General features: G+C 45.1%; 1 protein-coding gene across 1 annotated transcript in view; it reads left to right on the plus strand.

Moving 5' to 3' along the window:
- The first annotated feature begins 7089 nt into the window (after positions 1-7089).
- Positions 7090-18643, plus strand: part of Heatr4 (HEAT repeat containing 4) — a 31701-nt gene continuing 20147 nt past the window's right edge. The window contains exons 1-7 of the mRNA XM_042692779.1: positions 7090-8188; positions 10105-10292; positions 10564-10704; positions 12109-12312; positions 13800-13949; positions 15528-15683; positions 18414-18574. Coding sequence (XP_042548713.1) covers positions 7293-8188; positions 10105-10292; positions 10564-10704; positions 12109-12312; positions 13800-13949; positions 15528-15683; positions 18414-18574 — 1896 coding nt within the window. The 5' untranslated portion in view covers positions 7090-7292. The remainder of the gene's footprint in view (positions 8189-10104; positions 10293-10563; positions 10705-12108; positions 12313-13799; positions 13950-15527; positions 15684-18413; positions 18575-18643) is intronic.

Consider the following 18643-nt stretch of genomic DNA (forward strand, 5'->3'; position numbering starts at 1 on the left):
CTTAGAAAAGATTTGAAACGTATAAAGTACAAAACTAAACAAAAGTAACTATGAAGTACTAGAGTTCATGCCTTTCTGTTCAGCACCTTGCCCATATGCTCTGGTTAATGGTTAATAGGTGATAAGCATCGAAACTCATTGTATTTCTTAAAAATAGAGGTAAAGCCGAAAACAAGTGCCTGTCGTCATAGCTTGTCATCCAAAAAACAAGATCAGGCGACCAGCTAGTGACCACCCAAAAACTAAGCCTTGCAGCAAGATTGTGTAACCTTTTGCCCTTTCTCATGGAGACTTTTGCTATAAAAGCTTGTTATCCTCTGCATTAAATCGCACTCAGCATCCACTCCTCTTGTGTGTGAGTTGTCTGTTTGCCATCTCCCCACCTATTCCAGTTCTTCCACTAGGTGTCCTCCGTTGTCCCGACAGAGCCGGTCCGAGGCAAGATATGTCATATTTTCTATGCCCATCTTTGAGACTCTTATCTCCAATTAAACACCAAAAAGCCAGAAGTGGAGCTGTGGCTCAAGTGGTAGAGCCCTAGCCTTGAGCAAACAAACTCAGGGATAATGCCCATGCCCTGAGTTCAAGCCCCAGGATCATCACAAAAAAAAAAAGTCTATTCAAGTCCCTACTTTCAATTCTTTGGGTCTACATTTCAGGAATGCTACTGTTAGGCTGGGAAGGTGGCTCAGTGGTAGAGCGCTTGCCTTGCATGCATGAGGCCCTGGGTTCGATTCCCCAACACCACATAAGCAAAAAGAAAAAAAAAGCCAGAAGTGGTGCTGTGGCTCAAGTGGTAAAGTGCTAGTCCTTGAGCTGAAGAGCTGAGGGACAGAGCCCAGACCCAGAGTTCAGGCCCCATGACTGGACCAACCCCCCCCCCCCAAAAAAGGAATGCTACTGTTGGATCACACAGTAATTATATATTTAATGTTTTGAGGAATTTCCAGTAAGTTTGTCCAGATATAATGTCTCATTGTATAGCCCAAGGTGTCCTCAAATTCTTTATATATACTGGGCTGCCCTCCTGCCTCAATCTCCCGAGAGTGCCAGGCTCACAACAAGTATCCACCACCATGCCCAACTTCAGCAGGAACTTACTATTTAATCTTTCAGGTCATCTCCTTTTCATCCATCTTGGACATATCTTGTCATCGTTTTAAGGGAGTCATGGATCTAATTATAGCTTGAGCCCAGGCACTAAAGTCAGTACTTATGTTAGTCAAGAATACCATCCTATCCTGAAAACAAAAGTTGGTAACTACCTGAGCATGACTTTGGTCAATTAGACAGAACCTTGGGCCCAAAATATTTCTTGTTATCAGAAAAAAAATAAATAAAAAGTTCCTTTCACAAGCAGATTCCAGAAGACCAGTGTTTTTTTTTTTCTTTTCCTTTTTATGGTACTGGGGATGAACTTAGGACCTCATCTGAGCATGTCCCCAGTCCTTCTGTTCTTTATTTTTTAAAGTTTGCTTTTCAGATTGTAATAACCAGTGGGGCCCCCGTTAATCAGCGGGGCCCAATAGTCTGCCTGGCCTGCTGGAGGGGGCGGGGCATCAAGAGGCGAGGCTCACTGCTCTACAGACCAGGCCACAGGAAGAGCAGGGCTTTGAGAGGCTGACGTCACCGCCCCACAGGATGCCACCGCCGGAAGGGCTCGCCAAGCCACCGAAAGAGGGCGGGGCATGCCGCTGAAAGGGGAGTGGCATGCTACTGGAGGGGTGGAGTGTCGAGCTCCACATGGTGAGCTGCCGATTGGGATTGGAGAGGGGGCAGCTTGGGGGAGGAGCGTGAACGGCGGTTGGAAGCCGTTCGTGGGGGAGGGACGCAGCCTATCTGGGTCTGTATAGGCTGCTGCGTGCGCCGGGGCCAGTGAGGGGCGAGGAGCGGTTAGCGGGAGTTAGGCCGCGTAAGGGGGAAACCCAGGTCCTGAGAGGAGAGGTTAGGGGAAAACAGTCCTGAAGGAGGAGAGAGGAGGAGGCCGGGAGCGGTCCTGAGGAAACCAGTCTGAGGAGAGTAAGGGAAAAACCGTTACTGCGGGGGGACAGCAGTAGGCGCGGGGGGAGAGGGGCAGGAGGGGAGGCTCGCCGGGCAGGCAAGCCTCGGGGCCGGAGCTCACTGGGGCCTCCTCTGACGGTCATTCGGGGCCTCCTCTGAAGGTCATTGGGGCCTCCTCCACAGGTCATTCGGGGCCTCCTCCGGAGGTCATTGGGGCCTCCTCTGAAGGTCATTCGGGGCCTCCTCCGGGGGTCATTCGGGGCCTCCTCCGGGGGTCATTCGGGGCCTCCTCCGGAGGTCATTCGGGGCCTCCTCCGGGGGTCATTTGGGGCCTCCTCCGGGGGTCATTTGGGGCTCCTCCGGGGGTCATTCGGGGCCTCCTCCGAAGGTCATTCGGGGCCTCCTCCGGGGGTCATTTGGGGCCTCCTCCGGAGGTCATTGGGGCCTCCTCCGAAGGTCATTCGGGGCCTCCTCCGGGGGTCATTCGGGGCCTCCTCCGGGGGTCATTCGGGGCCTCCTCCGGAGGTCATTCGGGGCCTCCTCCGGGGGTCATTTGGGGCCTCCTCCGGGGGTCATTTGGGGCTCCTCCGGGGGTCATTCGGTCCTCCTGGGAGAGGCGCCTCCGAAGCAGGGCAGGGCAGGGCAGGCCTGGGGAGAGCGCAGAGGCCTGCAGAGGAGGAGGAAGGGAAGAAAGGGAAAACCTCCCCTTTGGAGCTTTGGAGGGCTGGGTTTGGAGGTTTGCAGACCGACTAATAAAGGTGGGGGAGTCAGGACTGCCAGTTGGAGGTTTGGTGGTTGAGGCTGCTCTTGGTTCTGGGTATCTAGTCCAGGACAAGGTAGTCTCAAGACCCTTTTCTGGTGTAAATAGTGTAAATAAACTAATTTGTCCACCTTTCACTGTCTGTCTCAATGGATTGTCTCGCCCTCCGGAGGTCATAAGTAGATAGGATCTGAACTTTGCCTAGACAGGCCTCAAATGGTGATCCTCCTATCTCTGCCTCCTGAGTAGATGGCATGCACCACTACAGTCAGTCAGACCAGTGTTGCTATAGTTTAAATGTATGTTCTTTGAAAGCTAGGATTTAAAGTGCCCCCATGTAAAAATAATGCTATTGGCTAATTGTCTAGATAGGACTTGGGAGTGGAATTGTCTATATGGAAAAAGATTAGGTAGCAATGAGGAGATAAAAGAATAGAAAGGCCTCAGCCAGGTTGCTATACTTTACCATTTATTCTATTTACTCAGAAATCTAAAAATATGCCAGACCTACTCATTCATTTATTCTCTGCTTCCCCCTCCCCGTTTTCAGCAGGAAAATATTAAACTGTGTAGAATTAGAGGTTAACTTTTCAAAGAATGACTAAAATATCTATTAGGCCAGCAATTCGTAAATATTATGCAATTTCCAAAAGCTCAGTTTATAAAGAAGGAATGTTAACAAATAGGTGAATAGGCCCTTAATTGAACCCCCAGTATCTGTGAGTAGACTTATGGAATTCTGAAGAGTTGGTTGCTTAGTGATCAATATTAACAGTTTTGGAACCTGAGAAACCAGGTCACATTTGACTTAACCTTCCTTAAGGATTGTGTTGTGAAAGGCAATTTTTAAAGGTAATTTCAAAACACTACACCATTACCAGGACATGAAAGGAGTTTGTTAGCATTAATAGAACCATTACAGGCAGACTGCCATGGTTGAAAACTTTGGATTAGGTATCAAAAGGGTCAGTATTCAGATAGCAATCAGGACTGTGACCATAACCAAGTCTCTTCTCTCTGGGTCCCAGTTTTGCATATCTCTTAAAATGAAAACAATGGAACAGATTTTTTTTTTAACTTATTATAGAGGTGACATACATAGGGGACCAGATCATCTTTATGGCAGCATTTTCATTGTAATTTCTGGAGTCAGCTGTACAGAGAAATGGAAATTAGAAAATAAGTGAATAAAGGGGGAGTGTTTGAGGCATGGCTCAGGTGGTAGAGTGACAGCCGATGATGAAAAGCAAACATCAGATACCAAGTTCAAGTCTGAGACAAAAAACAACAAAAGAAAGAAAAGGGGAAATGAGGGGAACTTTTGGAGGAGCAATTGAAGGGGGAAGGAAGCAGGAGGAGAGGGGTGGTGTTAAACCACTTTCAGGAGCTTCCATCACCGGTCTTCCTCATTAACCAAGCTTTGAGATCTTGATTGCTATCAACGTAAAGTAACTCCTTTAATTCATTTTCCTTCCTTCCTTCCTTCCACCCTTCCTTCCTTCTTCCCCCCGCCCCCCTCTGTCTCTGTCTGTTTCTGTCTCTCTTCTTTCTTTCTTGTTGTGGGGCTTGAACTCAGGGCCTAGGCGTCCCTGAGCTCTCTTTTGCTCAAGGCTCTATCACTTTGTTTGTTCTTGGCACTTGAACTCAGGACCTGGGCTCTGTCCCTGAACTTTTTCACTCAAAGCTAGCACCACTTTGAGCCACAGCTTCACTTCTGGTTTTCTGAGGGTTAATTGGAGATAAGACTCTCCCAGACTTTCCTACCCGGGCTTTGAACTTTGATTCTTAGATTTCAGCATCCTGAATATCTAGGATTACCACCAGAGCCCAGTTTAAAGGAAAAAAAATAAAAATATTTTACTCTGTACCACATGAGTGACCACAGCCTGGAAACATTGAAATTACCCTGAATGACACATATTCTATCAAACCCAGGGCCTCATGCATGCAAGGCAAGTGCTCTACCACTTTTTTTTTTGGGGGGGGGGGGGGTCTGGTTGTGGGCCTGAACTCTAGGCCTGGGCGGTCGTGGGCCTGAACTCTGGGCCTGGGCGCTGTCCCTCAGCTCTTCAGCTCAAGGCTAGCGCTCTACCACTTGAGCCACAGTGCCACTTGTGGCTTTTTTTCTGCTTATGTGGTGCTGAGGAATCGAATCCAGGTCCTCATGCATGCAAGGCAAGCGCTCTACCACTGAGCCACCTTCCCAGCCCCCCCACTATTCTATCATGAAGGATGATACATGAGGGTTTTACTTTTTTGTTCTTATTTTTGTTTTTACTTTGAGACAGGGTCTCCTTATATACTTCTGGTAAGCTTCAAACTTGTGATCATCCTTCTTCAGCATCAAGTGTTGGGATTACATATGTGTGCCATCATACCCAGTTTTTATAGTCCCAGAACAAGAGAAATCACAAATCAATACCCATTACATTGGTAGGAACATCAGGTAGACAGATTACAGCCAAGAGGGAAAATCTATAGCATTCAGAAGTTGTCTTATCATGTTCTCAGCTGGTGTTAAGAGAGGTGTCAAGGTTAATATTCCGAGATGTTTATCTTGGAACCAGAAGATTGTTAGGTTAGATACAGAGGTTGGTGGTAAATACAATGCTAAGAGAGCCCAAGATAAATTCAGCTCTTTACAACATTCCATCTCCCTATAATCATGTAGCCCAGCCAAAAGTAAGCAATCTGCAGGATCTTTAATACAGATACAGCTTCATCAGATCATATCACCTACTGATACCCTTTGGGCTGTGGATTCAATAAGTTTAACGTGCAAAAAGAAATGAATCCATTGCCTGACTTGTGAAATGGTAACCCCTCTATATACAACTTAGAATAAAAATAAGGGCTGGAAGGTGGCTCAGTGGTAGAGTGCTTATCTTGCATGCATGAGGCCCTGGGTTTGATTCCTCAGCACCATATAAGCAGAAAAAGAAGTGGCTCTATGGTTCAAGTGATAGAGAGCTAGCCTTGAGCTGAAGAGCTAGGAACAGCACCCTGACCCAGAGTTTAGGCCCCACAACTGACAATAATAACAATAATAATAATAAATTATATTAAATTTTTAATATGCATACTAATCCTTGAGAGCTATATTTTTTGGTTGGTCATGGGTCTTGAACTCAGGGCCTGGGTGCTGTTCCTGAGATCTTTTGATCCAGGCTAGCACTCACTCTACCACTTTGAGCCACAGTCCCACTTCTAGTTTCCTGGTGGTTAACTGGAGGTAAAAGTCTCATGGACTTCTTGCCTGGCTGGCTTTGAGCCACCATTCTCAGATTTCAGCCTCTTGAATATATGGGATTACAGACCTGAGCCACCAGTACCCAGCTTCCTTGAGAGTTTTTGTTTGTTTTAAAGGCAGATTTCTAGGCTCCTTTGTAGCCTTCTGAAGCAACATTTTGGGGATATCACATAGGAATTGCATTTTAACAAGATTTCCACCATGAAGGAGATCCCTTAGCAATAGCTAACAAATATGACTCCAGAGATTGACCACCCTCTCTTAAACACTGTCAACTTCAGATGAGAATGGGAGGACAACTGATGACAAGGCTTATGGCTTTTTAGTCTTTCCTTCCAAAACAACTCCTTCTGTCTTAATAGCTGAACAAATTATTCAAACAATCTCAACCATGTGTAAAATGAATGTAGCAAACCAGAATGAGATTAAAGGATGGGAAAGTAAATAGGAGATTAGAACTTAAATTAGTAAACTCTGGGCTATGTCTCATTTCTAATTGAGTTGTTATGGTCACATAATACCAGAGGCAGAAGGAGAGTTTGAATCATCTTTCAGATTTTACAGTATTACATTTAGGGGAATCTTCAAAATTCATCAGGTTTTTGTATTTTGTTTTTCCAGTAACCAGGGTCTGAACTCAGGGCCTGTGCTTGCTCAGCTCCGGGACTCTCTCACTTGAGCCACAGCTCTAGCCTGACAAGTGATTTCTTTTTTTGTTTTTGTTCTCTGTAGTGCTGGTGTTTGAGTTTGTGCTTGCTAGTCAGGTGCTCTACCACTGAGTCACGTCTCCAGCCTTCATCACGTTTTAACTGGTAGCATGCTCTACAACCTACTCCTGCACTTCTAGCCCAAGTTTACAAGTGCAGAGATAATATTTGTGGTTGCTACTTATTGGGATGGAAGGTCCCAGTCTGCAGTCGTACAGGAGACGTGCCATTCTTCTCTGTTTCTACAGGGGTTCTGGAGGGGCTGTCTGCTGGAAATGATAGCCCTGACATAATGCTGGTCCAGATAGCTTGTCAATTTGGACACTATGGAACCTCCAAACCTTGATGTAGCTCTAATAGCCTTCCTTCCTCTCTGAGCATCATCTTTGGAGGTGCTAGTGATCCAATACTGCTAAATTCTTCACCCAGTGCATCTAAGACCTGATTCCTAAGGACGTCTATTACAGTTTGTAAAGAGCTCTCTCTGGTTCCTCCCTACCACATTACAGGTATCCGGACACTGCAGACCTTACCTCTAGACTAGCAGTGTGGAAAACAGTATTTGCTGGGAAATATGCCCAGGACCAAAAAGAAAAAGACCCCTCTCTCCCCTCATGGCCCTCCAACATTCTCCTCTCGGTTGGGATGGGGCATAACTTTCTACTACCCCAGACTGAGAGACAAGGAGGCCTGTTCCCCGGTCTCCTGTGTGCCGCCTGTCTTCAACTTCAGCCCGAAGCACTGTGCGCACCTCAAGAACCAGTATCTGAAAAAGGCTGCCGCTAACCTGACCTTCTCTCTGGAGGTGGGGTTACAGCGGGGGTTGCCCAGCATGTCTTACAGCCAATACAACTTTAACCACGTCTACAACACCGATAACATCATCCAGCCTCGCCAGGTCAGGGTCAGGACAGTCCTACCTGAGAAGCCTGTCCAGTACAAGTTCCTGTATCCCGAGGGTGCCTTAGCAGAGGACATGTCCCAGTCTATAAAGACAGAAAGCCCCGCCAGTGCTAAAAAGAAACTCCAGCCATCGAAGCCAGTAAGTGTGCGCAGGGAAGCCTTGCACTCTCATGTCCGTCGTCCCCGCAGGATTTCAGATCCACTGGACCTGCCACGGTCTCCAGATGTGAATCTGCAAGAAAGGGAAGCCTGGCTTCTGCCTCGTGAGAGAGAGGTCAGAGCCTGGGAGGCCATTGTGCTGGGAAAGCTGAACAAGCGCACCGCGCGATGGATCCAGAGCAAGTTTCCTCCCAGACCCGCACCTGGCGCGGTGCCCAACAAGTGGCAAAGCTTCTTGCGCCAGCAGTATGACTGGAGCCACATCCGGGATGAACTCTCCTCTGCCAGCGACCTGGAGCTCCTGAAACAGCTGGAGGCCGAAGAGACTGCAGAATTGGAGGATGAAACTATCACCCTGCGCTCTGAGGAAACAAAGAAGCCCGATCTGCTGCTTCCTGTTTACTACAGGTAGGCTGGCCAGGGTCTCCCTGGCCTTATGTGAACCTTTGAGAACCCCCTGGCTCCCCTTCTTCAAAGTCTCCCACTCCTGATCTTACTTGTTGACTTACTGGGGATGGAACCCAGAAAGGGTTCACACAGATTAGCAAGCACACTACCACCTGAGCTGCATCCCAAACTCATATTGTATTCCCTTGTGCCCTTTCTCTTCAACCACGTTCTCCATTAGCAACCTGTTCTCCTGAGATCTCAAAATAAGGGTTGGGAATGCGCACCTATAAAACTAGCATTTGAGAGGCAGTGGCAGGAAGGTTATGAGCTTGACGAAATCTAGGGCTATATAATGAGTTGAAGGCTACCCTGGACCCTGTCACACACACACACACAAAAGGAATGAAGAGGAGGAGGAAGGGAAGGAGAGAGGCTTCACAGTCTATACCACTGGGTTAGATATTTTGTTATGAGGGGCTGTCCTGTGCCCTGTAGAATGGTAGCAGCACCCCTGGCTTCTCTATTCACTAGATGCCAGTAGCAATCCTCTCTGAGTAGTTACAACTAAAGATGCCTCAGTACTGCCAAATGCCCCTAAGGAGCAAAACTACCCCTAGTTGAAAGCCACTGCCTTAAAAAGTTTGGTTCTTGCAGGTCTCTGTAATCCTAGCTACTCAGGAGGTTGACATCTGAAGATCACAGTTCGAAACCAGCCAGGATAGGAAAGTCCATGACTCTTACCTCTAATAAACTACAAAAGAAAAATGGAAGTGGAGTTATGGCTCCAGTGTAGAGTGCTAGCCTTGACAAAAGGAGGTCAGGAACAGCACATAGGACCTTAGTTCAAGCCCCAAGACCAGCACCAAAACAAAACAAAAAAAAAAAAGATTTGGTTCTCAGCCTTTCCTAGAAGTCAGACTGTTGATCTAACTACCCTCAGAAATGCCTCCAGACTGAGAAATAAGACATATACCTCATGGCACTGAGGTTTATATCTTGCCATACTTTGAACAAGGAGGCAGCATGTTACTTCCCCAAATTCAGCCAACTGCAAGACTGGGAACTAAGCAACCTGAGAGAAGATGACTCCATATTTCTCAGATTTCTTGCTTCAATTCTTTCCTTTGTTTCCCCTCAGTCCTGGGGCTTGAACTCAGGGCATGAGCACTGTCCCTGAGCTGCTTCTTTTTTTTTTTTCCTGAGCGTCTTTTGCTCAAGGCCAACACTCTATTACTTAAGCCACAGCACCACTTCTGGCTTTTTCTATTTATATGATACTGAGGAATCAAATCCAGGGCTTCATGCATGCAAGCAGTCTACCACTAAGCCACATTCCCAGCCTCTTCCTTTAATTCTATTTCTTCCTTCTGGATCTATCATTTATACATACATACATATATATATGACTTCCCAAGGGAAATAAAGGGAATGGAATTCTATTTATTTGCTGATTTATTGAACAAATACAAGTTGTATTCTTGCTACTTTCAGGTAGTCTGTGAAGTGCTAGCAACAAATGAGTCCAGTCGTGGACAGACATTAAATAAGCACACACACATACTAGATAGTATAAGTAATGCAGGAGGTTGGATTCCTCTCTCCAAATCCATGCAACCTCTAAGGGAGCTAATGTTAAAAAAAAAAGAAAATAAAGAGAAAAAAAGATTGTGCTGGAAGCATGGCTCCCCTGTAAAATTGCCGAGTGGCTGTAAGGTGGCTCCATCAGTAAGGGCTGAGGTAGCAGAAGACAGGTCCCTCTGATGGCTCCACATTCAAATGCCACCATGGGAATAAGAATAATAATGAAACACAGGTGTTCTTCAGATGCTCATGTGCAGGAATTGAACTTAAGTGGGCTTTAGAGCTGTGGACCAAACAGAAAGAGGAACACTTTTCCCTTTTCTTTCCCTTCCCCTCTCTCTATCCCTGCCAAGATTACCAGGTTACTCTCCACAAGAAGAGACAACTGAAGCCATGCCTGACAATATGACAGCTAAGGTTCTCAAGGAAATTAAAAGACCCATAGAACCCGTAGAGGAGAGCTCCTTTCGACAAGTGAATCCTAAAGCTGGAGAGTTTGCTTACTCTACAGACAATGTCTTTGAGCAGGAGATTTACTTTGGTAATAGCACTGAGCGCTGTAGGGGGGCAGAGGTGAGCTTGGGACAGGGAGGTAAGGGCAGCTGGGGACAGGAACAGTCCCGGATGGGGATGACCCCAGGTGTTTGCCGTCTATTCCCTGGGGACTAACACAGGACTTTCCAGAGGGTGAAGGAAAGTGCTGGTGGAAAGCAAACCGTTCTCTCTTCTCCCTCCTGTGTGTACTTTACTAAGGAAGGAGTGGACGGACAATGGAGTTGCAATGTCACCAAGAGTTGTTTCTTTGTTCACAGATGAAGTCAAGATTGTTCACCAGATTGGTGGAGGGAAGGACCAGATTCTTCTGGAAAATGCCCATAAGTACAGCAAGCAGCTATCCAAGATCTTTCCTGAAACTCCAGAAAAATGGAGTTCCCAGCCTGTTCCTGAAGCACGTAAGCAGGAAGCTGGTAGTGGGGGGCTGGGTCATGATGGAAGTGTGGCGACTTCTTTAGTTTGTGGGCTGAGTCCCTAGTTTTTAGGCTGAGGCACCACCAGCAATGAAAAAATCACCTCATAAAGCTACACCGTATACTGTTTAGTAGGAAGAGCTTTGGTGGAACATATTTTCAGTTAGACAGATATAATTTTGGTGTAATCAAGTGCGTTAGTGTCAGTCATTGCAATAGTACAGATATCTTAACGCCTCAACATGAAGTACATCAAACTCCTCACCCCCCACTGTCCCCTATTCCCTTGGGCTGGCTCAATTTTCCTAATCCATTCCTAGGCCCACCCTTGCCTCAAATTTTAGTCTTCCCTTCTTATAAGTTTCAGTTTCATGAATATATCACCATAAGAAGATTGTGGTAAGAAGCAAGAACACACACATTAGGTATGTAACAAAATGCACCCATCCCTGAAGAAACCATCTCTCCATTTCCATTACTTTCTTCTTTGTAGCATCTCTGTTCAGAGGATTCCTATGGTGAATAGACACTAACTAGTAGTGACTGAGACATTCTTTTTTTGTTTGTTTGTTTGTTTTTGGTCCGGTCATGGGGCCTGAACTCTGGGCCTGGGCACTGTCCCTCAGCTCTTCAGCTCAAGGCTAGTGCTCTACCACTTGAGCCACAGCGCCACTTCCGGCTTTTTTCTTATGTGGTGCTGAGGAATCAAACCCAGGGCCTCAGGCATGCAAGGCAAGCGCTCTACCACTGAGCCAACTTCCCAGCCCGACTGAGACATTCTTTTTTCGGCAAGCTCAAACAATGGTCACTAGTGCTACGGGAACTGGCAATGGCCGCCGGGGTAGAGGAGGTGGTAGTAAGGGCAGCTATGGACAGCTTCCCCAACATACACATTCCTTTGTCAAGGGTCCACAGTGACAATGCATGGAGAAAGTACTCCCACAAATCTTCAGTTGCACCTTGGCAAGTTATTTGTGTTCCTGATGATTTATTCTACTTATAAAAAAGTTTATTTCTGCTGGGTGCTGGTGGCTCACCTGTAATCTTAGCTAATCAGGAGGCTGAGATCTGAGGATTGTGGTTCAAAGCCAGCCTGAGCAGGAAAGTCCGTGACACTCTTATCTCCAATAAACCACTAGAAAACCAGAAGTGGCACTGTGGCTCAAGTGGTAAAGTGCTAGCCTTGAGCTGAAGAGCTCAGGGACAGTGCCCAGGCTCAGAGTTCAAGCCCCACAACAGACCAAAAAAAAAAGTTTATTTCTTTATCAAAGCAAATTACTTGGTTGTTTTGCTTTGGTGTTATAAGAATAGGAATGAAGTGCGAGCTGGGACTACTATTGGCAGGGCCTAACACAATCAAGTGAGGCCTTATCCTGTCCCATTGTACAGCTTTTAGGCCTATGAGAGGAGCCCAGCGCTGGATTGCTTTGCCTACCCCAATCAAGGATCAGACAATGCAGTTAGGTGAGGAAGATACGTCCATCAAGACTAGGAGACTGAAGAAGCAAGTGACTCCACTGAAGGAAGAAGTGACTTGGGAACTGGTGGTCCTACGGAAGATGCTACAGGAGTGGAAGAAAGCCTGGGAGTTCAGTGAGTCAAAACAGGGCCAAGATAACCGGTGTGTATTTCTGAGGATAAACTGCAGGCAACTGGTATTAAGGACTTCAATGGTAAAACTGAGGTTATTATGTATCTGCTCTTCCTTCAAAGATAATTAAGGACCAAGTTGAGCCCTTGGCAAAGTAATGGCCTAGCTAACACTATTGGAAGCTACAATAGTTGACAACTCTAAGACTGTCAACTTTCAGAAAATAACAGACTAATTTAGTTAGTGCAGGATCCGACTAGGTAAACTGGGTCAGGAAACAAAAAGGTTGAAAACAGATGCTGAATACAAGCTAGAGTGGAAGCTGGGCACCAGTAGCTCATGCCTGTAATCCTAGCTACTCAGGTGGCTGAGCTCTGAGGATTGTGGTTCAAAGCCAGTCCGGGCAAGAATATCCATGAGACTCTTATTTCCAATTAACCACCAGAAAACCAGAAGTGGCACCGTGGCTCAAGTAGTAGAGCGTTAGCCTTGAGCTCAAGAGCTTAGGGACAGCAACCAGGCCTGGAGTTCAAGCCCGACGACCAACAACAACAAAAAAGCTAGAGTGGAGAGCACCTACACATAGTAAGAACACAGAATAAAAAGTATTCCTGCAAAGAAAGATGTTAGCCAAGAAGATGAACACATGTAAGAGCACTGAAATAAAATTATTCTTGCAAAGAGAGCTATTAGCAACTGAAATGAGGAAGATACTGAAAGCTGGATTGAATAACCCTTAAAGGCAAGAAAATCTAATAAATAAATGATTACTTTGTTGTACTAGGACTGGAGATCAGTGGTAGAGTGTTTGCCTAACAAGCACAAGGCTTTGGGTTCCATCCCTGTCAAAGGGTAATAACATTTGTTGACCTCTTTTCTTTTAGTTTTCAAAATAAGCTTATACAAACTTATTTGCTTATTTATTAAACCCAGGGCCTCAAACATTCTAGATAAGTTCTTTACTACTTGAGCCATACCCTCTGAACTTTCATTATCTTGCCTGCATTTTCCAGTCAACACATTTAACCTAAAAAGTAATCCAGTATAAATGAGATTATCAATTTTTTGCCCTAGCTGGTCTTCAACTCCTGGGTTCAAAGTCTATGAGACTCTTTATCTCCAAACAAGCCCCCAAAAGCTAGAAATGGAGCTGTGGCTCAAGTGATAGAGCACTAGCCTTGAGCAAATAAAGCTCAGGGAAAGTGCTCAGGCCCTGAGTTTAAGCCCCAGGATTGCCAAACAACAAAAATAAGCATACATTATTTAAGGGAAAAAAAACCAAAAACACAATATAGGATGAGTAGGGGCAATTATCTGAGAGGTAATTAAATAATCAAAGAATTAACTTTCCTAAAGAGATCCTCTGAATTCTTTATTCTTCTAATATTTTACTTGAGTTGTCTTTGAGAAAGGGGGCTTTTTGTCACCTTCTTTAGCACAGTTCTAACCCTAACTAGGTTCTCTTCTTGCCATCTTCATTGTGATATAGTTATTGAGTGGCACCATGAGACAGTGGAGAGCCTAAGGCAGAGCTTGGTAAACATGTATGATGACATTCGGATACAAGCCATCGTTACATGTGCCACAGCTGCTTTGGAAAGGCCACGAACTACTATCACACAAAGTGATTCAGGTGAGAGCAGCTTGAGAACATCTGCAGTTTCATAAAGCCACTGAACCTCTAAACTGATAGGGGCCTTGAAGCTTAGCTGAGATTAAACAAAGAGGTAACCCTTTCCTATTCTACTTCAGAATTTGGGCTTCAGGAAAATGCCTAGTTGCTCTTTTGGTAAGGGTATGTAAGGTAAATGCTGTAATTCTTCACAGGCATGTCCTTTGTGGATTAGAATTTTTTTTTGGGGGGGGGGGGGGTCGGTCATGGGGCTTGAACTCTGGGCCTGTGCACTGTCCCTGAGCTCTTCAGCTCAAGGCAGGTGCTCTACCACTTGAGCCACAGCACCACTTCTGGTCTCCTGGTGGTTAATTGGAGATTCTTCCCTGCTGGGGCTGGCTCTGAACCAAAACCCTCAGATTTCAGCCTCCTGAGTAGCTAGGATTACAGGTGTAAACCACCAGTGCCAAGCTTGTGGACTACAAATCTATCTATTGAGATGAGATACCAGACATTTTACTGCTTATGGAACACAAGTTTACACAGAGCAAACTTTATACTCCAGAACACTGTGAAATGCTACATAACCTCAAGAATTCTGACCAAAGAATGTGTGACACTGCTACCCTATTAATAGTGTTTCTGTCTTATGTGTGGACTATCATAGTTTTGTGAACCTCCCCAGTTAGTTCTGGAATGATATATACCTTGCCTAATTCAATCAGAGTTGAAAGGCAGAGTGCAACAATATAGAAGTGGCAAAGTATTGCTTAAGTGAGCTACAATTATTAACAATATAAAACCTCATAGGGCCACACGCTGGTGGATCATGCCTATAATCTTAGCTATTCAGGTTGATATCAGAGAGTCAGATTTCAAAGCCAGCTTAGGCAGAAAAGTCCTTAAGACTTTTTCCAATTAATCAGCAAAAACCCAGAGGTGGAGGTGTGACTCAACTGGTGCCAACCATGAGAGAAAAAAGCTCAGTGAGTGTGCAAGGTTCTGAGTTCAAGCCTTGGTACTAGCACAAAAAGTAAAACAAAACAAAACATCATGGGGTAAATAGGTGGGGTTAGGAGAGACCATTTTTTTTGGGGGGGGGGGGGGGTTCCGGTCATGGGGCCTGAACTCTGGGCTTGGGCGCTGTCCCTCAGCTCTTCAGCTCAAGGCTAGCACTCTGCCACTTGAGCCACAGCATCACTTCCGGATTTTTTCTTTTTGCTTATGTGGTGCTGAGGAATCGAACCCAGCGCCTCAGGCATGCAAGGCAAGCGCTCTACCACTGAGCCACCTTCCCAGCCCTGAGACCATTTGTTTTTTATCACTGAAAATAATGATGAAGGTCACCCTAACCTACCTAGAAACATTCATCTTTGACCTCAATACCAGAGGCCTGGTATTGAGCTGGAATACCAGCTTAGATACAAACTCTAATCCCCTGAGCAGAAGGAAGCAAAGCTGAACTGTGATTTTATTAATAAATATTATAAGCACCTGCAAGAAACAGAAGCCTTGGGAAGGAAGTGGTGTACATTAAAGAGAAAAGCAAAGAGCTGGTACTCTTACCTCACTCTCATTTAATCACAGGGTTTGAGAAAATCCCAGTTATTAAGGACTTGCCAGATGCTCTACAGCCTGCCCTGGAAGCTGCTCTTTATGACAAGAATTCCAATGTGAGGATGGCGGCAGCATTATGTCAGTATGCAATACAGACACATAATCCACGTGCCCAGGACATCATGCAGGATGTCCTTGTGCAGGGTGAGTAATGCCTTCTTACTCCAGATGTAGGGATGGGAAAACAAGAGGATATCTCACCATCACCCATTTTCCTAGTCTTTCTCTCTTCACAATCATGCTCTGTAAAGTTGGGTTTATGTTAGAATATTCAAAAGTTAGTTTTTCTTGGGTACTTTTACAAAGTTTCTCATATGTAGACTATGCTTTTTTTTTCTTTTTTTGTCGGTCCTGGGGCTTGAATTCTGGGCCTGGACACTGTCCCTCAGCTCTTCAGCTCAAGACAAGCGTTCTACCACTTGAGCCACAGTGCCACTTCCAGTTTTCTGGTGATTTACTGGAGATAAGAGTCTTCAGACTTGGGGCTGGGAAGGTGGCTCAGTGGTAGAGCACTTGTCTTGCATGCATGAGGCCCTGGGTTTGATTCCTCAGCACCACATAAGCAAAAAGAAAAAGCTGGAAGTGGCACTGTGGCTCAAGTGGTAGAGTGCTAGCCTTGAGCTGAAGAGCTGAGGGACAGCACCCAGGCCCAGAGTTCAGGCCCCATGACCGGACCCCCCCCCCCCCCAAAAAAAAAAAAAAAAAGAGTCTCCAGGACTTTCCTGCTCTGGCTGGCTTTGAACCTTATCCTCAGATCTCAGTCTCCTGAGTAGCTAGGATTACAAGTGTGAACCACTAGCACCCAGCTTAGACTAAGCTTTTCATAGATGCACTTGACTAGGTAGAAAGTATGCTCTAAAATGGATAAAACTAAGGAAACCACAGTAAGGGAAATAAGTCAGACCAGAAAGACAAGAACTTTATGTCCTGTCATATGTGGAAACTTAAAAAAAAAAAAAAAGAAGGTGGGTGCCACTGGCTCACACCTGTAATCCTAACTACTCAAGAGGCTGAGATCTGAGGATCAACGTTCAAAGCCAGTCCAGGTAGGAAAGTCCGTGAGACTTGTCTCCAATAAGTTAATCAGAAAAAGTGGAAGTGGCGCTGTGGCTCAAGTGGTAGAGCACTAACCTTCAGCACAAAGAGACTCAGGGACAAGTGCCCAGGCCCAGAGGTCAAGCCCCAGGTCTAGCAAAAAAAAAAAAAGGCTGGCCTGAATGTGAAATAGTGATTATGAGAAGTTGAGAAGCAGAGGATGAATAAAGGGAAGCTAGACTTCATCCGTGCATGGCATAAGCATGCATTAAAATATCACATGGAATCCCATTACAATTCATGTATTACATATAATTAATACATACTTCTCAAAAATTTTAGGGCTGAGCATATAGCTTAGTGGTAGAGAGATAATTTGGTATGTACAGGGCCCAGACTTTGATCTCTGATTTCCAGTGCAGCAAACTTAAAAAAAAAAAAAAAATTGGGTCCAGTTACTCAAGTCTGTAATGCTAGCTACATAGAAGCAGAAATGGGGAAGACAGGACACATACATAAATAGATCATGGTCTAAGCCAGCTAGGGTGTAAGCATGATCACAATTCTGTTTGAAAAACAAAAAAAGCAAAAAGCAAATGGTAACAAGTGGTAGAATGGTAGAATACCTGCCTAGCATATGCAAAGCCCCGAGTTCAAACCCCAGTACCACCATAAGAAGGAAGGAAGGAAGGAAGGAAGGAAGGAAGGAAAGAAAGAAGGAAAGGAAGAAGGAAAGGAAAGAAGGAAAGGAAGGAAGGAAGAAAGGGAGGGAGGGAGGGAAGAAAAGAGAGAAAGAAAGAAAGAAAGAAAGAAAGGGAAGAAAGAGAAAGAAAGAAAGAAGAAAGGAAGGAAGAAAGGAAGGAGGAAGGAAGGAAGGAAGAAAGGAAGGAAAGAAGGAAGGGAAAGGAAAGGAAAGGAAAAAAGAAACTAATCAACCAAGGGAGGCCTCTTATAGCTTATTTTATTGACAAGATGATATAACATTAAGTATATTATAAAATTAAAATATCACCACTTGAACACACTATGCTTCTAATTTCCACACATTGAATGTCTAAGGCATTTACTCACATGCACTGTTGGAGTTATTCAACCAAAAAAAGACTTTGTCAGGTGAAAAGCCCAAGGTGCCTAAGTGCTCCTAGCCCTCTCTGAGAGAACATTTCTTGCCAGTGGGTGGCAAGGCCTGGCTACCGGCGTTGACTTCCTGTCTAAAGATATTCATCTGTGGACAGCGCCCAGGCCCAGAGTTCAGGCCCCAGGACTGGACCAAAAATAAATAAATAAATAAAGATACTGAAATCTTAGAGTATACTAAAGATATTCATCTGCATATTGCTTATGTAAGGGAAGCCTCCCCCCCTAGCATTCCCAAGTCCAGTCCCAGGGGGAGGTAAACAATTCAGCTTAGCTAAGTGAGAAGTGCCTTTTAAGGTTGTTACTAAAGGACAGCTTTTAGGATTAATTTTTCAGATTCAGATTTTCAGTTTCTATTTAAAATCTTGATATGATCTACTTAAACATGGTGTAACGACTGGAAGTGTAGGTCAGCAATAGAACATTTACCTTGCAAGCATAAGGCTCTGAGTTCAAACTGCCAAAAAAAACTGTGTGTGTGTGTGTGTGTGTGTGTGTGTGTGTGTGTTTTGTGTGTGTGTGTGTGTGTGTGTGTGTGTGTGTGTGTGTGTGTGTTTTAAGTATATGGAATTGGATTTCCGGATTGAATGAGTCATAGGAAAGGGGGTTATCAAGTAGAGAACAATCCAAAGGCTGTTTTCTCTGGGGGAAAACTGATCACTATTCTAGGCTTTTTTTTTTCTTCGAATCCCACTGTGGCAGGTAATAGTGTGGATAGCTGGGCTGCAGCTCAGTGCTTGGCTCTGGAAGGTGTTGCAACTTGCCCAGTGATCAAGAGGATCCTCCAAGAGCTGTTTAACAAGCGGAATGAGGAAACCGAAAACCAGGCTTGTATTCTACTAAGCCATCTCAGTAGAAAAACGGTATGTGCCCATTTAAAGGGTGAGAGAAAAAAATTACCATTAGGAAATGAATGGGGGTTTTGCATTAAA

The sequence above is a fragment of the Dipodomys spectabilis genome, unplaced genomic scaffold (genome assembly GCF_019054845.1).
Source record: "Dipodomys spectabilis isolate Male_0828 unplaced genomic scaffold, ASM1905484v1 ptg000157l, whole genome shotgun sequence".
In the NCBI taxonomy this organism is placed as follows: Eukaryota; Metazoa; Chordata; class Mammalia; order Rodentia; family Heteromyidae; genus Dipodomys; species Dipodomys spectabilis.